At 36.7% G+C, this 26,095-nt stretch overlaps 1 protein-coding gene across 1 annotated transcript in view; it reads right to left on the bottom strand.

The window, feature by feature from the left end:
• Positions 1-7,464: 7,464 nt before the first annotated feature.
• The window catches only part of maea (macrophage erythroblast attacher, E3 ubiquitin ligase), a 105,737-nt gene continuing 87,106 nt past the window's right edge, over positions 7,465-26,095 (bottom strand). The window contains exons 5-9 of the mRNA XM_039751774.1: positions 24,148-24,224; positions 17,385-17,493; positions 16,835-16,968; positions 12,835-13,030; positions 7,465-8,170 (exon numbers count right to left, since the gene is read on the bottom strand). Coding sequence (XP_039607708.1) covers positions 8,075-8,170; positions 12,835-13,030; positions 16,835-16,968; positions 17,385-17,493; positions 24,148-24,224 — 612 coding nt within the window. The 3' untranslated portion in view covers positions 7,465-8,074. The remainder of the gene's footprint in view (positions 8,171-12,834; positions 13,031-16,834; positions 16,969-17,384; positions 17,494-24,147; positions 24,225-26,095) is intronic.

Below are 26,095 nucleotides of genomic sequence, written 5' to 3' on the forward strand. Positions count from 1 at the left end.
TGGCCAAGGATAGGTGTGCCAAGCTTGTGGCATCATATTCAAAAAGACTTGAGGCTGTAATTGCTGCCAAAGGTGCATTGACAAAGTATTGAGCAAGGCTGTGAATACATATGTACATGTGATTTCTCAGTTTTTTTTTTTAATAAATTTGCAAAAACCTCAAGTATTTTTCACATTGTCATTATGGGGTGTTTGTGTGTAAATTCTGAAGAAAAAATAATTTAATCCATTTTGGAATAAGGCTGTAACATAACAAAATGTGGAAAAAGTGATGCGCTGTGAATACTTTCCGGATGCACTATACAAGCACCTCACTGTGTCTGATTGTTTACCTGTGTCCAATTCTCTTGGGATCCATACATTCCACCTGGCATTTGAGCAATTAATTTATTGGTCATTCTAACCTAGGATTATAATGCAAGTTATACATGTAGACAACTAATAGAAAATGTGTAAAGATTTAGACAAATACACAGAAGTATAAACCAAACATAAAATAAATTAGTGCATACCTCCAGAAAAGCAGTGTAGTGCAAGCAGAGGAAACACATTCATATAGGAAAGAGCTTGTGAACTGAGGTCAAGGCGCTTGACAGTTCCACATGTGCAAGGTAGGACAGGCTGCTTAGTAGTTGCAAATTTGAAAAGGTGTTCAGGAATCAATCCTGGGTGGGAGGTAACTCCATTACAAAGTACACCCAGCATGCTGCACATTCAGCACATATAGGAACACTCTACCAAAGGCCACTTTGAGAAGGGAGAGAGATTAAATGGAAATTCTAATTTGACTACCAAAAAAAAATACACATTTGCTGGCATTTGGAAGCTGTGATGCCATTAGCATAATTAAGCAAGTAGTTCAATTAAAACTGCTGAGTACAGACTAAATAAAGCAGGTTGGGAGCCTACCTATGAACCACCCAGATTGAGATTTGAGTGCAGCGGTGCCACGGATGACACCTCAGCATCACACTGAGAAGTGTGAGGATTGTTTTTATTTCTTTTTCAGTATTGGCTGGTGTGCCAATACTGCCACTAACACCCACATTTTCCCTGCAAGATGAAGGACCTGCTTTCTGGCCTTGATGCAGTTTAAGGTTTACCGCCATACCCAGGACGGAACGCGTGCAAGTTTAAGGGCCTTGTTCAAGCAGAGTAGAGTCTCTTCTGGCGTTTACGGGATTCGAACCGGCCATGGCGCAGATCCCTAGCCTCAGAGCCACCATTCATAAGAGAGGCGTTTTAATTACCGGTAGAAAGCAGATTTAACTCGACACTGCAGACCACCACGATGAAACTCAAACTTGCTGAAAGCTGGAATTGCAGTTCATTCGAGTAACAGGCTCCTCCAATTAATTTGATTGATTTGGAAAATCCAAACAATTAAATAGGAGCACAGATTGAGAACACAATCACAGATGGCATTGAAGTTTACTGAATCCTAGTTTAAATGTATCAAGTAGAAGCAAAATTAGTAAGGCGGCTGGGTGGTGCGATGATTTTATTGCATAATGTCAACCCCGTTATCGTTCTCAATTTCAAGAGCGATGACATTCCAATAATCATTCAAGTTCGAGGCGCCTCTATTATAAAATCAGTATATAAAATAAAATACATTCTTTCTCTCGCCGATTTAATTATACGGATAAAAACGCGTCAACGCGATACAAACAAGACACCCATATGAACTGACCCCATTTCGCTTTATTAGACTAGTGTAGCTGCTAGAAGTCAGAAGGACTTACTGAATGGCTGGGTCCAGGCACTTGCTGCGTTTACTGTATCAGACATCACTTACGGACGGACTGTTGCCAACTACTCGATTGGAAACTAACTCGGAATTACCCAGTCTATTCCACAGCGTATGGGGAGTACAATCCGGGGGCTACGCATCCCGCAGTACGGGTACTTTAAATAAGAGCATCGCAATTCCCAGGCGGTCCGGCGACAAGAGTTGAGCGCAAAGACGATCTCCGGCTGAATAAAGGTGTCAAAACACCGTCGTCTAGACTGAGCTGAAGCTGGATGAAGGAATGAGGGATTGTGCGCATCGCAGTGGTGGAGCAGTCAGGAGCGTTGAGAAGTACAGTACAATACTGTCTGCGAGGAGCTGCCCAGAGATCGGCAGGTGCGAGTTATAGTATGGCCCGTGTTTGTTACGAGTGCGCGAAGTAATGTCCTAATGTTTTCGGTGCGTGTTTGTTCTTTTCGAGGTGTTATTTGGGCTCCTAACAGTGGATCAGTTTGCCTGTGTAATGAGGTAAATCAATATGCACGCCAGTCTGTGTGTCACTTTCTTTCCTGTCTAAAATACTTTTTACCGTACGTACGTCTCTGTCAAATTCATCGACTCGAGACGACTTGCCCGGACATATAATGAGTGGCACATTGGTGACCCAATCACGTGTATTAACCCCGCCTCCTCAGCCGAATGCCACCAATTACTTAACACGATAACATTGGACACAAAGGTTGCATATTTTTCCAATACAACAGATTCGTTTTCCCTTTCTTTACATTTTATTAAACTGTATGAAAGAGACACTAAAAGGAATACATTGCATTTTATATGAAGAATGCAAACATTTACTTGCTGTTCACAGAATTTCAGTTTACAATACAATAAAACCGTACATATCTTTACCTGGCAAGCAGGAAGACGTCCAAACTAACGCACACAATGAAATCCGTAATCCCTCGTGCAGTGTTTGGTTTTTTTTCATCCACCCGTCATTTTCAGAATAGATTCGAATGCTGTCTCAGAATTTTACAAACCTGAAAAAGAAGACGCCTGTAAACAAGCCAGGCGCGCTGTAATTGGCGTCACGATGCAAGCGACGCTCGCCTTTGTGGCTCGAGAGAACGATGCTGCTCGCTCATAAAAGAGGGAGGTTCGTGGAGGAGCGCCATCTGCTGGGGACTTTGCGCTAGCACGTTACTGGTTGTTTGTGTGTGTGTGGAAAGCAGAAATGCAGTGCAAATACACTTATCCCCACTATAGGATTTAATTGGTGCGAATCTACTGCAGGACACACTCATGCTCATTTAGTATTTTTTAGATGAATTGCCATCCTTCTGTTTTCTGACCGTTTTTTACTCTGTCACTCAGGCCTAAGCACACAGCAGGAGCCAACCCTGGACCAGGGGATGTTGTTGAAAAATTGACATTTTACAAAGATTAAAATGCTCTCCGTCTTACTTAGACAATGTCTGCACAATGTGTCATACAATTTTTTTATTTGTATTTTTAAATTTTCAAATGATGTTTACGGTGCTAAAACTGTATCTTCTTGTGGATTTGGACACAATACTGGTTATGCAAATTGCTAATTATTATATATAATAGTTGTAATAAAACACAAGCAAGGGGTTACGTGGCACCGCGGCTGGTCATCTTTTGTAGGGATTCTACAGTTTTATGTAGTGTCTGTCAGAGTGAAGTCCAGTCCTAACTCTTGATGACCACAGCAACTCACATTTTTAAGATGATGAATATTCTCTACAGACGGAGCGCACTTGGGTTACATGACATTCTCCTGACCAGTAGTGGACACAATCTGAAACCTAATTGATTTAGTTTATTGCTGTTTAAAAGCATTCATTAGTTTTATGCTACTAAAATCAAAGGGTTGAATGAGATTCAGGCTAAAACAGGGTAAAATGTGTATGTGCCTTCTAAAGTAGCCCACTTCTATTGCACTTTCATCAAACATTTATTAACACAGACCACTGTAGTTGCAGTTCTTAAAAGTTTATCAACAAGAGGTGTATTACAGATACAGGTTTGATGCAAACACCAAGACTTCTGCTGCTTTATTACTTGAGGCATACTGACATTAAGGCTTAGTGTACGACGCAAATTCACTCACTTGACATTTATTTTACAAGTTTAAATAAACGTATTCCCCCTAAACCTTTAAAAATCATTTAATGAGTTACAAAAATTGTTAAATTGTCAAAACTGCTGAAGATGGAGATGTTGTTTAGCCATCCATGAAACAAAGTAACACCAAAAATACAAAAAATAAAAAGATGTTTGCTAACAAGAATAATCAGAAAAGAGAAAGCTACAGGGTGTTAGGGCAAAGAAATACAAAATGAGTCCTTATTGTCCTACGTGCATATGCTAATCAACATACAAAATGTTGCTATCAGTGAGAACAACATTCACTTAAAATGTCTGTTCTGCTTACTTGAACCAACTGCCTTACCTTAAAAATGATGACATTCCTGACTACATCACATTTTAGGGTCTGAAAAATATACGCAACAGTTCCTCCAGGTTTACCGAAAACTATTAGGTATGGTGGCTGCCCACTTATCAAACTACTGTATGGTCTCTTCTCTTACTTGCTCCTTCTATCCTTTCTTTGGCCAGACAAACCCAAAAGTTCATCATTTAAGTTGAGGCCAAGGAACTACTTTTGTGTTGGATGTGCACTTCCCCAGTGTGAGGACATGCCTCTGTAAAAGGGTGGGTATGGGTCAGACTACCCTATTAGAACTGGAATGACTGCCCTCAGATGTTTCAAGAGTTCTGTATCCTTCTCTAATATTAAAGCCACCTTTACTAACAACTTTGTCCAGGCACTTGTCAATGTGAATAGTAGTGTTCAGTTCCATTGCCAAAGCATACATAATCCAAGTGTTTTATGGCCCATCACTGCCTTGTACTGCTCTACAGTATATAGAATCCCAGTTGCCAGGTCCTAAATGCATTCTTCCTTTGATATAATTCTTTCCTCCTTTTCCTCTTCACATGTGTTGGTTATGCAAGTATTTCTAAGTATTCTTGCATTTATATAATAAATGTAGCTTTGTTTTTACTTTTTTTTGTTATGTTTTCAGGTTTAGTTGCTGTATACAGTGAATATTTCTTCAGGAATTAATAAAGTACTGTCTCTTTACACTAGTGTCCTGTCCAGAGCTGGCTCCAGGTTTGAGCCTAATGCCTCTCACAGAGTTTCTGCCACCACAACTCTGAGCTTAATTAGTGGCATTCACTAACTGATGGCTGGATGGTGTAGATCTGAAAAATAATTTCCCCACCTAGGAACTCTCCGTTTTAATGCTGAATTGAGTGAATTTTTTGTTTATTAATCTTACCTTCAGCAATACCAGTAATTAACCTAATACTCCAGCAAGGCTCCTACTTTATTTTCCTTACCTTTCACTGTTGTAGGAGGCAGATCTCCAGCCTTTAGACATCGTTTAAAGAACAGAATACTACCATTTATTAATAAACACAAGGATTATAAAGTATGATAAATTCACGTATATTAACATATAACAGAGAGGCTGTCTGTTTCCTGGTATTTAGAGATCTATTTTATCTTGTCACAGATAGTTTTACAATACCAAGTCTTTGTGGATGATGTCTGATGTGTGGAGTTGTTGCTTTAGGTTCAAGTGTAGGATTCTTCATGCGTCGCAGTATGATCCTTGTGTGTAATGTGCAGCACTTTTCTCAGGTAAGCCCTTTGCTGAGTCATCTATAACTTCCAAGGAGAAAAGTATCAGTCTTTCTGACACAAGACCGTAGACACGGAAGTTCCCTTCCTGATGTAATGGTTGCTTCTCAGCAGACAGGGCTCAGTGCATAGCTTAGCAGACTGGAATCTCAGCTCTCAGGCTCCAAAAAACAATTTGTGCTTCGGCTCTTCAAGGAAGACAGGCTCATACCTTTTAAGTTCACAGAGCAAGTTTCAGAGGTTTTTAGTAATTTTGGACAATTCCCCATCCCTGACAGAATCCCAGAACTTCCCTTAACTTACCATTCTCTGCCTCTCCCTGTAGGGTGTGGCTAGTTTATAAAGGAAGGCTGATCCTTCTCCTGAATGGAGTAAAGTCACTTTTAGTTTCATCCAGTGTCTTCTTATAGGCAAGTTATTCTGTCCATCCTAGTGGTCATCTCTTGAATTACGAGTCTATTTTTGTGCTCTTTTGCCGAAGAGAAGGCCTCGGCAAATATGTCAGGTCACCTCTGATTTACACCTTTATCAGTTGAAGTACAGCCAGATCTTAGTAAGAAGAGCTTAGTCAATTAGTTTGGAATGAAAATGGGAGTTTTGTGCAGCTTGAGATCGAATAAAACTGATGCCTTACTGACCTGATATGCCACCGTAGCCTAGCAGAATGGGCACGGGCCAATTTATCCTAAAATGCTTTACCTTTTGACCATAGGCATGTTTACCATTTTAGGTGATGGAAACCTGTTAAAATTAATATCTATTAGAATTATCACATTTAAGGATTTTGAATCCCAAAGTCTGTCAAAGTAGGACATGAGGTTAGCTCAGGGGTGTACACCCTCATGTATACAGTGTGATGAAAAAATATTTGCTGCCTCACCATGTATTTACCCTTACAATGAAGTATATATGACAAGGTTTCTACAGAAGCCAAAGGAAAATAAGATTTAAATACACAATGGAAGATTTGGAACTTGAATAGTACACCTTATGAGAAAGATCTGGGAGCCACAGTGGACTCACATTCTACTTCAAGGCAGTATATGGAAACCATTAAGAAAGCCCCTTAAGATGTTATGTTAGGTTAAATAGCCCGATCTCTGCAATAAAATTAAACAGAGAGTTATGCTTAAGATATAACATTCACTTGTGAGGCCTGATATGGAGAACTGTTCGTGGTTTTGGTCTTCATGTTATAAAAAGACATAGCAGTGATACAGAAAGTCCAGAGAAGAGCATGTAGAGCATTCTAGGACAGAATGATTTGGTTTATGAAGAAAGGTCAAAGAGGCTGAACCTTTTCAGTTTACAGAGATTAAGACATAATAGGATTGAAATGTTTAAAATTATGAAGTAAATTAGTAGGGTGGATCCCAGCTGTTACTTTAAAAGAAATTCTTCAAAAAGGACAGTGCGACATAGATCTAAACTAATTTATTAAGGGTAAATTTCAGGCAAATGTTTAAAAGTTTTTCTTCACACAAAAAAAGCACAGACTTATAAATTACCAAGTAGTGTGGTAGGCAGCAGTACTTTGGGGGTGGAATTTTCAAAACTCAACTTAATGTGACTTTCAAGTAATTAGGTAAATGGGACTGACAACCTTGTTGGGCTTCATCTGTTGTTCTTATGAAACTTGTCACTATATTTTAACAACAAACAATTCAATGAATTCAAAATGAAGGTAGTGTAACACAACAAGAGTTGTTCAAGAGAAATAAATAACTTTGTAAGTCTGTCAAATCCTTCAAGCTTGGAATGATGCATCTTATAAACATCATGTAGTTTTAAAGCAGCAAATAACTAAAATTGTATATTATAAACAATAGGACTTACTGTATAGATCAGAAAAGTGAACAAATGGAAATGAGAAGCTTTGGTATAGGAAAAACAATCTGTAAGTAGTATTCATTGTGAGAAATCTTGCAGCTGCTTATAAGTAGGAAACACTGTACCCTATAATCAATTGCTTGAAAATAAAGAAAAAAACAAATGAAGAAAAACTGCAATTTTATTACCAACCTGATTTAGGAATTTTACATGTACAGTTTTTTTCTATATTCTAGATAGAAACATGCATAAATAAATGTTACTAAAACAACCAATCAGCTACAATTCCAAATACTAAATTTGCCAGAAGAAGCTTGCCTTCTGAAATGATGGAGGACACTGTATCATGTTATTTGCATTTAAACAGAATTATGCAGTCCTGGTTAATCATTTGGATATGTTGGACTAGTTTTCATTCTGTTATCCAGCACCAATAAAACTAAACTGCTACTGTATAATAATGGCAAAAAATAAGGCAGCACCACTAATGATTCTGATACGCCTATGCACAACACTAATGCTTGTAGATTAATTATTAGGAAAACAATCTCAGTTCTATTATAAACCCCCACATGGAAAACATGAGTTTTAAGCATTGTTCTGCTTCCAGTCAAGCAAATGCTTTTTAGGCCTTCCTTACTTCTGTTCTTTGGTTACAAGAAACAATGCCGCTCTCTTTACAATGTAGGTCCCATTTTTCCAACAGACTTGACTGCCTCTGGCACAGAAAGCCATCAGTTCCTGTTGAGTAGCATTGTCACTTGTCCCGATCTTTACATGATGTAGACCTTCTCAGCTTGGGAAAAGTTGAAGACCTCTTTGGTTCTTGGACAAACAACTTTATCATCTTGGCGAATAGAGAGCAGAGACTATGGAACAAAAAGAATAAAAACAGAAAAGTACAACTCTGGTGTTTTTTTTTTTTTGTTTGTTTGTTTGTTTTTTAAGCCAAATTACATTGAAAAGAAACCTATCCATAAGCCAAATGATTGTGTTATGCTGCAACATAAGGTTTTTATAAAAGCCAATTTGCTTTACTCCTTTCACTATCCCATTTGTCAAACACATCTAGTGAAGACAGCTTTCCTTTGCAAATGTAATGCCAGCCATAGACCACATCTGAAGTCTTTAGTAGCAAAGGTAGTCTCTGGCAATATAGTAGGCTTTATCTTCCATAACTGCTATATTAATGTCAGGTATTATAAAATCAATCCTGCAACCTTCACTGCTGTGCCTGCACTCTTAAAAATAAAGGTGCCAGAGTGGTCTTCTGAGCAATGCCATGGGGGAATCATGTTTGCTAACTCCAGGTATTCTTAATCTGTTAGTGTACTGCAGCCTACTATACATTAAGGATTTCAGTTTGTTCTATGTGTTAAGTTTTTCAAAGCACAAAGAACCATCTTCATATGCAGAGAGCCCTACTTAGAACAAAATGGTTCTTTGTTAAGCAATAGTTGTATAAGGAAACAAATAACCCAATAAAAAAAACATAAAATGCAATTAAAGAGCCATTATTTTTAAGAGTGTACCTGGTGTGTACATTACAACTAATACATATTCAGGTAGTTTAGAAAGCTTTTGTACATTTTCTATTTAAAAAAATGAACAAAGGAGAGAGGTATATGCAGCACCCATAAAAATGTTTTTGACCATTTTAATGGCGTTTTGCTGCTTCACTGCCTTAAATCATTTTAATTTATTTAATTTACCTACACATCCTACTCTATAATATCCAACCAATCATTTTAAAAATTTTATAAAATGGTAAAAGCTGAGCTATCTTGGGTGAATGTTTCCTGCCTTAAAAGTCAAGATTTCAAAAAACAGCAAAGGCATCGACAAAAGTATGTGCACACAAAAGTTTAGCTAACAGAAAGCAACACTGGTTATAGCCACTGTCTCAGCTCTGCAGAGACAGGTATGACTTACTGCCCAGACCTTTTCTGAAATCTGAAAGTTTCCCCATGTTATTTTTTTTTAAGCCTCCAACATTTCCCATTTACTCCCACCTCAAATTTGGTCTGGCACTAGTGAACGTGGAAATGCACTGCAATGAATTGGTATGCCGATTTGGGTTATATCTAGCAGTCACATTATAATTAAACAAAAAGAAAAAAAATTAATAAAACTAATAAAATTTATAAATATTTCTTGGACCTAGTTTAATATTACTATTAACAAGAGTAATGCCAGGTTTATACTTCACTCAACGCGTTTGCATGCACATGCTACTGTTTTTGATTTTTTATAATTTTCCTGAACTGTAGCTGTGATATCTTTCACTTGGATGTTATAGGTTGCATTGAGTAAGGAAGGCTGGGAAGAAATATTTTTTTTTGTGTGTGTGTTATCATTTAAGGCTGTAAAGCAAAAAAAAGGGAATATTTCAAGGGGTGATTCTTTCCTATACCCACTGTAAATCTGGAGGATCCCATTGGCTGGCAGTGTCAGATATCATCATGGATAGAAAACAACATTTTGCTTTGATGTGTTGTGAATTGCCTGAAACATCCAATAAATTCCCAGGACACTTTGCCACAATATCTCTCAAAAGGATGGATATGTAATGCTTACTTCCATCAATCCAGAAACGTGCCCATTCCAGCAAGTACTGGGTGGGAGGCAGAAACAATCCCTGGATGGTGCATCAGCTCATCGCAAGGTGAATACAAGCAAACACGTATATTAGCATCATTTTTAATCCCCAAAACTGCATTTCCTTGGAAGGAAACCAGGGCACGCTGTGGAAACCCACTAGGAAAACACGAAAACTCCAGGCAAGGAACACCAGGGATGTGACTCCCTACTGCGAGGCAGCAGCACTACCGCTCTGCCACTGTGCTACCCCCACATGTGAAATTAACAGTATTCATTATTTAAATGAAGTTAATGATTTATCTGTAAAATATAATATACATACTGTAATAGAAATCAATTATACTGTAGATCTAAGGATTCTAAATGTGCAGAGAGCTGGAATATCATAATTTTAATGTGTTCTGTGTGGCAACTGCTGCCTGCCGCTGCTGTCACTGCAGGAGGAAGCCTCAAAAGCAATGAAAAAATAAACTACAGAATTAAAGTGGAAATTTTGAGAGTAAAGCTAACTTTAATCACAAAATAGACCTTTACATTGTGTCCCTATTTTTTTTTCCTCTGCACAGAAAGACAGCACAGGAGATGGTAAGTGAGACCTTTAAAATATATAGCATCTTTACAATGAGGAATATGAGACGCTTGAAAAGAAAAACACCACAAATACATTTGTTTGTCAGCATTTTACTAAATCAAACCATGCACACTGATCAAGTAGGATTTGCAAAGCCACTTTTTGTCACATGTTGATAGTAAAGAAAAACTGTGTCATCACGTTCCAACTTGAACATACTGCGCTACCTGTTTTTTTTTTTTGCTGGTACTGCAACTCGCGCACACGTTGCCTTAATTTCTGAGGACATGGTCAGAGAACGTGTCAAATGAATGCTGGGAACACGTGGCAGCCATGATGCGTGCAAACACACGTTCTGAACATTAAGTATAAACTGACCATAAGAAGTATGGCAACATTTACAGAAGCTAGAGATACTTAAAAAGTTTGAGGTAGAATCTGCCAAGCATTATCATCTTTCCTAAACAAAATAGGACTTATTACAATGTGCATCATACAGACACATTACAGACTTCTGAATAATGATGTTAAGATACACTCCAAAGTCTTAGCTAGAAGGGTGGAGAAAGTGCTCCCTTTGGTAATATCTCAAGACCAAACTGGATTTTATTAAAGGCAGACACTTAGCTTCCAATCTTCGACGCCTGTTTAATGTAATATACTACTCACCCACAAAGTCAAACACCCCAGAGATGATGATATCGTTGGATGCAGAAAAAGCATTTGAAATGGTTGAATGGAACTACCTTTTCACTACATTGGAGAAATTTGGGTTTGGCTCTAACAGTTGTGACTAGATCAAAGTACTGTATACCAGTCCAGAAGCTTCAGTTTGTATTAAAAACATTAATTCAGACTACTTTACAGAAGAATGTGGTACCAGACAAGGATGCCCCTTGTCACCACTGGTTTTTGCAATCATCATTGAGCCACTGGCAGTTCACTGTCAAAATGCTTACGAGATAAAGGGGATTATCAGAGAAGGACTTGAACAGAAAATTTAACTACAATATATGCGATTGATATGGTACTGTATATATATTAGATCCACAAAATACTGTGCCTACAGTCCTAACAGTACTTACAGAATTTCAAAAGATTTATGGTCTCAGAATTAGTTTGAATAAAACTGTGCTCTTCCCAGTGAATTCTCAAGCATACAGTATTAGATTGGACACCTTCCCTTTTATCATTGCAGATCAGTTTAAATACCTAGAGATAAACATCACAAGTAAACAAAGGTTTTTATCAACAAAATTTTGCCATCTGTATGGAAAAAATTAAGCAAGACTTGCACAGATGGTCAACCCTTCACTTTAGCTGGAAGAATTAACATTTTCCAAGATGAATATCCTTCCTAAGCTTCTTTTTTTAATCTCAAAACATTCCAATATACATCAATAAATCATTTTAAGAAATTAAATTCAACCATAACCTCATTTATTTGGAGTTCAAAACATCCACGTATCCAAAGAACGACCCTACAAAGACCTAAGGCAGAAGGTGCCATAGCTCTACCTAACTTTTAATTTTATTATTGGGCAGCAAATATACAAGCTATAAAACCTGGACATGGACACAAATAGATGAACATATACAGGCTTGGTCCACAATAGAAATAAAATCCTGCAGTACTTCTTTATACTCCTTGCTTTGTACCCCAATAAATACAAGTCATCGGCAATATACTAACAACCCACTTGTGCTTCATCCATCCATCCATTATCCAACCCGCTATATCCTAACTACAGGGTCACGGGGGTCACAATCTCTCCTAATCGATTAACAGCTGTACTTGGTGTTCTTCCAGATTGGCTTAAAGTGGAGAAGGTCAAACAAACTGTAATTGCCTTTACTACACTATTGGCATGCAGACTTATCTTGCTCAACTAGAAGAATCCAAGCTCTCCTATTATAAGTCAGTAGATAGCTGATGTTATATACAATTTGAAACTGGAAAAAAAATCAAATTCTCACTTAGAGGATCTGTACAAAACCTTTTCAAAACCAGGCAGGATCTAATCAATAACATTTTAGAATAAGCATTTAAATTGAGGAAGCAAATTCTCTCCCCTTTTTTCTACTAGTTTAAAGTTTAACTCTGGTGGCCTAGCTATCTTTCTCATGGGTGAGGGTTGATTTGTTTTGAACCTATTTTTGTAAAATGTGACTTATTTGTATGGAATGCTATTTGATTTCAATAAAATCAATAAAATCCAAAAGAATTATGGCCCCATTAAATACAGTCTAGTTCTCTGATCAGAGGTGCTACAAAGTGAAAAATGGCACTCTAATATAAAGCGTGTGTGTGTAAGAAAGACAAGGAACAGTAATGTCTTTTTTTTAACTGACAATACTTACATTATATCCATAAACATATCCATTTGGAAGCATCATGGGAGGATTATTTTCATTCATAACTTCTCCAGAGATCTTACAGACTAGGCGAGAGTTAGCACAATGAGCCATTGGCAATGGTTGAGCTAACTTGTTTAATGATTTGCTACACACTGGGCAGTCTGGATTTTTGGAAGTTCCATCTTCTTTATAACACTGTCTGTTGAGGTGTATCAAGGTAATAAAACCATAAACAAGCATTAACATAAAGTAATGAAACAAAGTACAGTATGTTTCATGCTTCAACTGACAAGACCACTCCAGCACTATTAGTAAGGAAGCAGGTGTACCACTAAAATGTCACAAATGCAAATCATACCTCAAACATGATTCAAACCAATTTCACTGAACCTGTCTATGCTCACATTCTGAAAAACTGCATGTTTTTAGTAGACACCTGATGACTGAAGATGGGGTGGTGTCATGGTTAGGAAAAAAACACACAGACGCAGAGTTTTGCTTGAAAGTTTGTGAACCATTTAGAATTTTCTGTATTTCTGCATAAATATGACCTAAAACATCATCAGATTTTCACTCAAGTCCTAAAAGTAGATAAAGAGAAACCAGTTAAACAAATAAGATAAAAATATTATACTTGGTCATTTATTTATTGAGGAAAATGATCAAATATTACATATTTGTGAGTGGCAAAAGTATGTGAACCTCTAGGATTAGCAGTTAGTTTGAAGGTGAAATTAGAGTCAAGTGTTTTCAAACAATGGGATGACAATCAGGTGTTAGTGGGCACCCTGTGTTACTTAAAGAACAGGGATCTATCAAAGTCTGCTCTTCACAACACGTTTGTGGAAGTGTATCATGGCAAAAACAAAGGAGATTTCTGCGGACCTCAGAAAAAGAGTTGTCGATGCTCATCAGGCTGGAAAAGGTTACAAAACCATCTCTAAAGAGTTTGGACACCACCAATCCACAGTCAAGACAGATTGTGTACAAATGGAGGAAATTCAAGACCATTGTTACCCTCCCCAGGAGTGGTCGACCAACAAAGATCACTCCAAGAGCAAGGCGTGTAATAGTCGGCGAGGTCACAAAGGACCCCAGGGTAACTTCTAAGCAACTGAAGGCCTCTCTCTCATTGGCTAATGTTCATGTTCATGAGTCCACCATCAGGAGAACACTGAACAACAATGGTGTGCATGGTAGGGTTGCAAGGAGAAAGCCACTGCTCTCCAAAAAAAACATTGCTGCTCATCTGCAGTTTACTAAAGATCACGTCTACAAACCAGAAGGCCATTGGAAGTCCTGACCTTAATCCAATCGAAATGTTGTGGAAGGACCTGAAGCTAGCAGTTAATATGAGGAAACCCACCAACATCCCAGAGTTGAAGCTGTTCTGTACGGAGGAATGGGCTAAAATTCCTCCAAGCCAGTGTACAGGAATGATCAAAAGTTACCGGAAACATTTAGTTGCAGTTAATGCTGCAAAGGGGGGTCACACCAGGTACTGAAAGCAAAGGTTCACATACTTTTGCCACTCACAAATATGTAATATTTGAAAATTTTCCTTAATAAATAAATGACCAAGTATAATATTTTTGCCTCATTTGTTTAACTGGTTTCTCTTTATCTATTTTTAGGACTTGAGTGAAAATCTGATGATGTTTTAGGTCATATTTACGCAGAAATATAAAAAATTCTAAAGGGTTCACAAAATTTCAAGCACAACTGTGTATATATATATATATATATATATATATATATATATATATATATATATATATATATATATATATATATATATATATATATATATAGGGTTTTTCTTTTTTAATATGTCTGTCAATATGGGGTGCTGTGTGTACATTAATGAGGAAAAAAAATAATTTAAATGATTTTAGTAAATGGCTGCAATATAACAAAGTGAAAAATTGAAGGGGGTCTGAATACTTTCCGTACCCACTGTGTGTATATATATATATCTATATATAGTCAATGTATGTGTGTGTGTGTGTATGTATGTATGTATGTATGTTCCAGCATCACTTCCGAACAGCTGGAGCAATTTTCATGAATCTTGGTACTCATGTTTCTCATTGGTCGCATAAAAATACTGTAGGGTGAAATCGACCCTAACCCACCACCTTCTGGGTAGGGTGGGGGGTGATCTTGCGGTCTTGTATGCATGTCACCATCCACTTGACACTCAGAACAACCACCAGAGGGTGAAGTGGAGGTGACTGCCTGCACTCTTTATGTTTGAGCACCACCGCACCCCTGTTACTTTTGAAATTAAATAGAGTTGGCTGGTTCAGAGGGTCAACTGGATGATAACATACAAACAAGACCGCAAGACAAATACATTAGTGAGTCTTGTTTGTTAATTTATTTTTGTTTTTAAAGTTGTGTTTTTTTTTTGTTTTTTTTTTTTTAATTACTGGGGGGCTTCGCTTGCCAACATCCTCCGCCCCCAGGCTGCACTATGTGCCAGCTACTTTGTGTCTCTGCTTCTTGCTTATGTGAATTTCACTTTCACCAAACAACAAATCTTTTAATTCTTGTGGATACGCCTCTTTATTGGGAAGAAACACTGCTTTTCCCTGATGGCAACACGAATAAGACGTCTCCGACTTAAAAGATTAAATCTGAACAATATATTCAATCTCTTTTCGCTATTCTGTTATTTTATTGAATAATAATTTTTGTGTGTTTGCATTAATATGATCTTTATCATTTTCTTTAAATCTTTTGAATTTTAATACTTTCATTATCTCTAACCTGCTCTGCATATGCCTCGCGCCAATGTTTTTGAATTCTTTACGTTCTACTTTGTCATCTACTCTTTGTCTTTTATTTCTGGCCACGGGCATGGTTTAAATCACTTTCCACAAAGTTTCGACTCGTGGGACGTGAAAGTATTTCTCTGAAAAAGTCACGTCTCATTCCAGGCTAAAAAGTCTTGTACCAGGATTTTTTTTTTTATTATAATAGAGAGATATTTTTCTCAAACAATTAAAAAAAAAATAACACTTTATTTTCCTCCTGGTCAAAGCTGGGTATTTTAGCTAGTATATACTAATCCTTTGTAACAGCCTTGTTTCAAAACACTTTCCTCCTTGACAAGATGTTGGTTTGTCAATCTGGATCTCTTTTTTTTAAATGGGGAAAAAAAAAAAAAAATCACAGAAACTAGTTGAAAAAAAAAGATGATCCAGATCAGAGATGGCTGCCTCCTGGAAAAAAGTTAAACAACAATAAAATGAGGCTAGATTTCAACTTGAAAATCATGGCATACAAACAGAGAAAGCATTTAAGTTTACATTTTTGCACATAGCCACTAATCTGGTCAAAGTCTGTTTATGGTTGTAAAAAAATAACAATCCAAAAGTAGTTTTCATGGAATACAGAATAAACCAAGGCTCTTAAATACATTTTGCAGAGGTCATCTTCTAAAACTGTACTAACTGAAGAATGCAAAATAAATATTTTTTAACAACTGGTTACTTATTACAGTGGACATTTTTCAAAACATACTATTATTACTATATGCCATTAAGTAGAAAAACAACAATAGCAATAATAATAATAACAATAAACTAACTGAGCAATAGCTACTAAGACAGATGTCAAAAACCTGGAAAAGAGCTGAGGAGGGTTTGACAAAACCTGTGCCAAAATCTAAAATGTATACGGCACAAGAACTATCAATTCTTAACATTATAAATTATGTTTGCTTTTGGATTTTTCACCTCTATTTTTGGTATTTTCCAGCTTTACTAAAGTCCTAGAACTAAAAAAAACTATGAAAAAAAAACTGAAAATGTTTTACCTGAAACCATATTATTACCTTAAAAACAAACTAATAACTATATAACAGATTTTGCTTTTTTTGTCTCCAGGCTAAGAAGATGTTGCCTATTTCACATAAAAGTGGCCTAAAAGAGACTATAAACTATTTCAGTAAATTGCTAAGAACAATGAAAGATCATTATTTAAAGGGAAAGGATACGGTGTCTTTATGGCAGATAAGCCAGCCTGAAGAGTGATCGTGAAGACAGAATTATTCCCAAGTTGATGTAATCTATAGTTGTCATATCTAAATTGTTGTATTAACATCTTCCAGCGGGCTGGGTCCAGGAGATCCTTCAAAGTCAGAAAATAAACAAGACAATTTATTAACATGTCTGTGGCATTTAAGTGTAATAACAAGTTTAGGCTGGCTTCAGTTCACCCTGTAATGGGGCCAGTTGTGAAATAGATAGTAGTATCTGTAATTACATTTAGGAATAAAATAACGCTGAAACAAGAAAGGAAATGAATGATACATTAATTAAACATTTAGTAGTTCTTCATAACTTGCACAGTTTTCATAAAGGTTTCAAACTATTAACACTACTAAAACAAGTTTTTTTAGACTAATTGTTTTTCCTTTACATCTTCATATATAGACACAGATTAGTGATAATAGACTGTGACATACTTTCTGCATTATTATATTTTTCACATTTAGACAAGACAAAGTAAACTCCAAAAGCAATAGTTGAAAGTTACCAGTATACCTTATAAGGTGATATGTGAGTGTCTGAAGGAAATGCCAGCATTCCCATCACCTGTCTGACCTCATCAAGTTGACCTCCCTCAGCTTGACTGAAATGCTTCCTTGCATGTCTTGGGAGAAAAAAAAAAGAAAGGACCATTTCAAGATTAATAAATTCAGACACAAAGAAAAAGGAGACATAATGGAAATGTGTCTTTTTATATTCTTTCATGTTTTTCAGATCTAAATCTGTCTAGTTTTCTTAAATGAATTTTAACAGGGAGACAAGCAGGTCTGTTTAAATAATCAACATTACCTCAGAAAACAGAAATTACCCATATTTGTAGAGAGTACTGAAACAATGAAAATCCTGTTTTCCCTCTCCACACTTCCACAATTGGTCCAGTGTTGTCCTCACAAGCAAGCCCTGAAATGGATCAGCATCCAATTCAAGGTTGCTTCCCACTTTATTCCCAGTGATGCTGGAATAGGCACCAGCTTCTCATAACCCTAACCCAGTGTTTCCCAAACTCAGTTCTGGGGGCACACTATGGCTGCAGGTTTTTCTTCCAACCAGCTTCTGTTTTTAATTGGACTCCTGGGCTAATTAAGTGATGTGTTATTTCTCAAGTTCTGTGTTTGGGGAACAATACAGAAATTAGAAAACTAAGTTTGGTTAAAAAAAATAAATAAAAAAAAAAAGATATCTATATTAAAATGTACCAAGCAGTTATATGAGAATAATGTATTTTTTTTTTCTTTTTAACAATATTTTCATCTTGAATTTCATTCTACTTTTCTAGGTGTTCTAATTGTTTAATTAACCCATTATTTACTAATTAGTGGGTCTGATGCTAAAGTAGTTGCAGCCTTTGATTATTTAGTGTTGTTTGCCAGCATGTCTGCTCTGCTCATTTTTGTCATTAATAAGATACAATGAAGAGGTAAAACTGCACAGAGAAAGGGCAAAATATAATGAAATCAACAAAAGAGAGTTAAGCATTTAAATCTATAGCAAAAGCAGAAATATTTCTAAATGTCTTATAAATGTAAAAATCATGCTGCTGTGCTTTTCTGAATGTAGAGTAAAAGAAAAAAAAATACCAGCTAATTAAGTGAGATCAGTGCTATCAGGTGTTGTCACTGATTAGGCATCTGGTTGGAACAAAAACCTGCAGCCACAGTGTGCCCCCAGGACCGAGGCTGGGAAACACTGCCCTAACCTACGTGAATAGCTTAGAAGCAAGAACAATGAATCATACACATCTAAGCAGCCAACTCTCCTTGTTGCTTCCAAGTAAAATAAACAAAATCTCAATTATTAAAACATAATCCCTCATCCTAAAAACAAACACTCTTACGGCTTGTTTATACTTCATGCTCAGGACACGTATGTGCACGCATCATGGCTGCCACGTGTTCCCAGCGTTCATTTGATGCGTCCTTTGAGCATGTCCTCAGAAATTAACATGACGCGTGTGCGAGTTGCAGTATCAACGCAGTGTGGGCGCAGTGTGTTAAAAGTTGGAACGCAACATCAGAGTCTCTGTTTACTATCTATCTACATGTGACAGAAAGCCGCTTTGAGGATCCTCCGGGATCAATGTGCGTTCTTCGATGTTTGATGAATGGCTCGATGTAGTAAAGCAAAATGGTGACATACAAATGTATTCGTGGTGCTTTTATTTTCAAGCATTGCATATTCCACAACATAACAACACAATACATTTTAAAAGTCTCACATACCATCTTCTGTGCCCTCTTTTTTTCTTTACACCTTCACAACAGCATCAGAATGTATGGCAGTGTATTTGAGCCACAGAGAAAAAAACTTAAGAACATGGTGAAAAGGTCTATTTTGTAATTAAAGTGGACATTTCACCTTTAATCTCAAAATGTCCACTTTAACCTCGTAGTTTACTTTATCATTAAAGCAGACCATCGTAAAAGTCATCCTAAAACCGACCCAGTTGTTAATCGCTACATGCTTCTGGGGCTTCTTCCTTACCTGACAGCAGCGGCAAGCAGCAATAGACCACTGCACAGAACACATTAAATTTATGATATTCCAACTCTGTGCACATTTAGAATCCTTAGGTTTACATTTGATATCACTTTCATGATGAAATGTATTAAAGTATGTATGTTACATTTTACAGATAAATAGTTAACTTCGTTTAAATAATGAATACTGTTAATAATTACACATAAGGGGGTGGCACGGTGGCAGAGCGGTAGTGCTGCTGTCTAACAGGGAGTCACGTCCCTGGTGTTCCCTGCCTGGAGTTTGCATGTTTTCCTGGTGGGTTTTCACAGTGTGCTCCAGTTTCCTTCCAAAGACATGAAGGTTTGGGGATTTGGTGTTGCTAAAATGATGCTAGTGTATGTGTGTGCTCGTATTCACATTGCAATGAGGTGATGCCCCATCCAGGGATTGTTTCTGTCTTGTGCCCGATACTAGCTGAAATGGGCACATCCCTGGATTGATGGATTTAATCATTAAACATCCTTTTCAGAGATATTGCAGCAAAGTGTCCTCAGAATTTAATGGGTGTTTCAGGCAATTCACGACATAGCAAAGCCGAATCTGTTCTCACCGTGATGATATCTCAGTGCCACCTGGTGTAATCTTCCAGATTTACATAAAGTACATGCGCAAGTATAAACAGTACAATGCTTGGGTAGCAGTAGCGTCCGCTGGAGCACATGTCACGTCACGTGAAGTATGAACCTGGCCTTATAGTGTGTATCAGCTACCCTTTCTTGTATATATCCCAAACTACCAATATACACTTTAAGTACTGTGAATTTAGAAATGTTATAAAGGTAAGGATATATTGTCAAAAATATAATGACAGAGTTAAAATGAAAGCAGAATGCTCACAGACTGACTAAATGTCCAGTAGCCTGGCATATTTTGTTCCACAGGCTGAGTGAGTTTACTTCAGATTAAAAGGAAAGCTCTGGTCCTCCTTTGCGCTCAGTCCTATGACTATTTTCATATTGTTTTATTTCCACCATCAATGACTCAATGTTCCCCAACAAGTACAGTATATATTGCTCTCTTACTTGTTCTAGAAAGCCATTGGTAACAGCTACAGCTGTATCTTATATATAAAAAAAAAAAAAATAAAAAAAAATCAGCTTTATTGCTGTGAAGACAGGAATATTCTCAAAGCAATGTTTCAAATGTGAGCTGTCACTCAGACCCATGCAACATGCAAGCAGGGAAAATGACATCGTCCAGCATTGTCTCCCTTCTCAGATCAAAAGAACATATAGCCCTCCTTACACAAGCAAGGAGACAGAAAGTGAGCCCACGGCCAGGTCAGCAGCCAGTTTTAAATGTTCCCCAGCAGGCAATAGACGTGTTATGTGAGAAGCTTGTATACTTGCAGTTGCACCGGTAGCGAATAACCAGTCTCTGCCCGAGTTAACAGAGTGTCGTCGCACAGTGCAGTTTTTATAGGGGTCTGAAAAATCTCACAACTGGTTGTGCAGCATTTCAAACCATGTTAAGGTGAACAAAGAATACTATTAGTACAGAGTCCAAGGTTTATATAAAGCTAAACTTTATTATATTACGCTAATGTAGGCTATGGCTATCTGAAAAGATGACTATGCTAAGTATTGCACAGATACTTTGTAGAGGGTCAAGTGGGCTCATTTTATAGCCATTACACACAGTGACTGCACTTTTGCCATCTCCTCCAAGAAGCAGATGGAGATGATCGTTTTGGATACTGATGCAGTTGAATTTCCAGGTGCTATGGAGATTAAATGGTAGCTGAATGGTTTTGTGCATTTGTGGGATACGAATACTTTACTGCATCTGGTGAGTGTTCCTTAATTTCTGTACTCGGAAGATAAGATTCGTCTTTTGACAGATTTAAGCTCTTCTTGCACAGCAATCAATTCCAACAAAATGTTAAATGTATTTAAATGTATTAAATGCATTACTTTTCTGTATACCGCTTTTTAATTTATTACTTGACTCTTTTTATTCTGTATTTGTTTGCGCATTTGGCATTTTTAACTAAACAGGTAAACAGATATTTTCCTTTGCAAGTTCAACTCTCACTATGCGTCTGTGGAGGAAGGTGTGATATTTTGCAAGACAACCATATACTTTTTGAGTAAAAGGTAACTCTTAGGAGTTGAGAATATATTTTGAAATTGCCCTTACACCACAGGAAAAGACAGCACCTCCCAGCAGGGAGCTTAAGAACAATATGTTTAATGTTACTAAGCAAGGATGGTATAGTCTACCTTTTTCAACAGTAGATTCCTCATTATGCTGCAAAAGCACATTTTATGATATTGTTTTGATTTTAATGTGGACTGTAGCAGTTTCCCTAAACCAGGGGTGTCAATCTAAAGGCCCACAAGCCAGATCCAGCCCGTGGACCTTTTTAATGCCGCCCACATCATTAATATTCAAAACATGTTGCATACACCTGCAATGACTGCTAGTGTTCTCAAAATTTGCCATTTCATGTATAGATTCTATCCGTAATTTACATTTACAACTGTCCCTAATGGTTGTTGCTTTATGCACAGAACAAACAACCCGTAGTTAGAATGAAAACAGGCTGCTTATAATGACCCAACAAGAAAATGTAAAAAGAGGTTGAGATCCTACACTGCCATAAATAAGCTTTAGTGTTTTAACATGATGGAAAACAATGTCAGCATCTCATAAGGGAAATGCTAGCTCAATCTCATGTAGACCACTACATTCATTTTTAAAATCTGCACAAGAGTTCAACCTGGTCACCAGTCATACCTGATTGCTGCCACCGCCCTACACAATTATTTTTGTCTTTTCTTTTACTTGCTTGTTATATGTATTAAACACAATCACAACTTTTTGCTGAACTATTCCAAATGTGCGCCATCCCCAGTGTATTTACAATACATCTGTTTTTAACGTGGTCAGGTGTCATAATTTGTAATGCACGGAATAATGCCGGTATAAATGGATGACCTATGCATTAGCAACAATTTCTTGTCTGTGTCTAGACTTTCTCATGTATATATGCTGACCAGGGCACTCTTTAGAAGCTGCTATGTCAAATACCACAGTGTAATGTACTAGGCTTCAAGGAGGCGCTCCTTAGCTGAATGTCATTATTTTCCCCAAGTTCAAGTTCATATTTTTATTTTTGTTTTACTTCTGTGTCCTTTGCAGCAAGTGTGTCCTTCACCTTCTTTTCCATCTTTACTTCATCATTGTCATGATGCATATTTTGGATACAGCACATTGATTTTCTTTCCATTTGTTGTTTTATTTTGTTAAGCACAGTAAACTGCCATTAGGGCTGGTCTTAGGATAACTCTTATGCCTTTGTAAATCCTCAAAATGTGAGATATCAAAATGCTCCAAGGCTGGAGTTCTGCCTTATCCCTGAACTGGTCAGCTCTCACTTTAAAACTTTAGCAGTTCATGAACTGCATATTTACAGTAATATATGTATTCCTGTATTATATTATAGTGGAAATTACACAAAACCCCAGATCACACAAAGTAGCTGTCATAAACATATTTATTTTTTTAAAACTGGTATTCTGTTTTTAAAAGTGAAATACCATCAATCGATAAACCTACCCATTACTGTTGTATTGTTATATTTATATGCTAATTGCATTTTGCATATTTATTTTAATATACTCCGTTGCTTAAGGTAAATTAATATTAATTTGATTTAATATCTGTACTAAAAAGTGCTAGTATTCTCTGCCATCATTTATTGAAAATGAGGGGTGGGGATGGAACACAGGGCAGTAAAAACACTAGAGCCTGCCCTAGGGCTGACGTCATGTTTTTTCACTCAATGCTGATTTTGGTTCCATGGCTGCTGGTATCTTTCTTAAACCCCAGATATATCCTTGAATTACGCAAAATAATCTCGCATGCTAAAAGCTAGGTGAGCGACTTAATCCCATTCGGGAAAATATAACATATACTCCCTCAAACAAAAAAATGTATACTTGTTGTCATTTGCAATGTACACGTTCCTCTTGAAATGGGTGCATTCTGCGTAAGCATTAGTGGTGATATTTGTGGACCACTGTGGTACTTTTCACAATCCATACCTCCAAAAGAAGAGAACACCAGTTTTTGTGATGGTACACTAAAGCGATCATTCTATTTAGTTTTGACTACAGTGCAACTTTAAATCTTCTGTTCTTAATAAAAGACAAAAAATGAGGGAAAAAAGCCAAACATGCTTCATTTTAAAGTCAAACAGCATAACTCACCTCCCTTTGAGTTGCACTATTAATATTAATGGTATTGATATTTTTCAAGTCAATAAAATATAATCACAAAAAAGGGAAAACACTGGGAACACTAAACACAGTATTCTAATTATTAAATACAGGAGATGTCAACAGTGGCTTTATGTCTTGCATTGTACTGTAGGTTTATCATGGAGATGAGAACATCAATAAAAACATATTTAAGAAGATGTACTCTGCAGTCCATGAACTAAATTTCATAGCAAGCAAAATACAAACTTTACCATAATTACACAGTAAAAAAATAGTTTCATAATATACTGCCGAGTTAAAAAAAGAAATTATAAACGGTTCCTGCCACAAGTAACTTTATGCCCATTAAAAATATTCATATACATAGAATCAAACATTAATAAGAAAGTTTAAAATTGCTAATGTATACAAGGGAAAATAGGCAATTTTGACTTAACTGCCCCAATATGCATCATGGGTACATTATATTAGAAAGATGACACTTTTATAAACCATAGATATCTGCATTTTACCTGACAGCATCCATTCTTTTGTTCTGTCGAATGAGCTCAATAAACTCTTGAATTCGAAGGCTGAATTCCAAGCAGCTCTTTAAGAAGACAAAAACACTCAATCAGGATATTATTAGTAATTTATGTGACTGACAGATTGTTTCAGGACCTGGCAACTTCTTTACAAATTTCATCTGACTGAAACTAATAATTATACTCAACATAAAGAGGACTATTTTGAGCTTTTAGAATTCCACAGAATATAGATGGAAGAAAGTTGAATACATTTTCTACATAGATTTTTTTATACACACACACATACACACACTCACAGAGAACACAGTTAATTCTGGGAAATGTGCAAATTTTTTCCTGGTGTACAACTGAAAAGGAGGTCATATATACTGCATTTTGAAGTTTTTCAATGAGCCTTTTATAGGAAAAGTGAGAAAAGTTGCATGAATTGCCTAATTATGCTCCTAAAATTACTTACAGATCAACATTACATGATTCACATAATATCAAGTATAGCTCAGTTTTCTTCCTCTTTTAAATTGTATGCAAATTTTTTTAGTAATACTTTTACCCATGTAAATGACATCTTTATATTTGAATATACCTGATATATAATGCTTAGTAATGCTACATTCAATAAATACACTTTAGATGATGGAAGAATGAATAGATATGCCTTTATTTGTAGACCTAAACAACATTTTATTTTATACACTTTTAATATTTTAACAGTAATATAAGTAAACCAAACACTGATAGGTTTCTTCAATACTTTTTACTATAAGCATGTATTAAGTGGCATATTTAACAAAGTAAGCTGTTATGTTGTGCTCAACTGAAATGTACATCAAATTCATATTAGTATTTTTGCATCGCATTGACATACCATAATCTGTGGAGGGAAATCTTTATTTAATAAGTCATACCAAGTGCTGTAACTTTTATAAATTAAACCAGTATAATTTGATTCCTTCTTCACTGACTATGTACCTATAAATAAAACTGTGAACAAAATAAGTGATGTATACTACTGAGTTGGGAACTTTCAGTTTTTAAGGAAAGAAACCTTGGCTGCATGCAGCTTGAAGTACCTGATGACAACTACTTAAATGTTTACTGCATGAATACACACCTCAATGGGAGCAGTTTGACTAAAGCAGCAAAACGTTCTACATTTAGAAAGAGCCACTACAATCTAGGAAGCAAAATGTACTTTAATTTTTAATCACTTTATATGATGTGTTTTACTTAAGTGGGATTGTGAAGAGATTAAATAATTAATTTTATTTCTCATATCTTCTACAGCAGGAGTGGCCAACCTGCGGCTCCCGAGCCGCATGTGGCTCTTTGCCTGGTTTCATGCGGCTCTTACGTTCATATCGAAGTTTGTGTTTGTGTTTTTTTTTTTTTTTAATGTTCATTTTCGCTTTGCTTGAGTTCAATACGGTATTTTCGTCAAATGAGGATGTGTGTGAGATGAAAATACCGCAGTTTCCTAGTACGTACAAACAAGTAAACAATTTGTGTCAAGTTCGCTCTGAAAATGGCTGGGGAAAAAATGAACAGCAAAACGAAAATCTGCAGATGAACACAGGACGTTTTTAACAGAGTGGGAGAGTTTTTATTTTTTGTTGAATGTAACGGCAAGCCATTCTGCCTTATATGTCATGCGTCATTAGCGCATTTCAAAGCTTCAAATCTTCAGCGCCACTTCAGCTCACTCCATGCTAACATCGACCAGGAATTTCCAAAAGGGACTGAACTTCGCAAGCACGAGTTGGTCACTTTGAAAACTCAGGCAGAAAAGCAGATAGTTTTTCCAAAAATCTACGAAGAGCTCAGTGACCGTAACGATCGCATCGTATCAACTGGCTTGGAACACTGCACGGGCTAAAAAGCCATACAATGAAGGGGAGTTTGTTAAAAAATGCATCAGTGACGTTGATGAAATCTT

The sequence above is a fragment of the Polypterus senegalus genome, chromosome 4, assembly GCF_016835505.1.
Source record: "Polypterus senegalus isolate Bchr_013 chromosome 4, ASM1683550v1, whole genome shotgun sequence".
NCBI lineage: Eukaryota > Metazoa > Chordata > Cladistia > Polypteriformes > Polypteridae > Polypterus > Polypterus senegalus.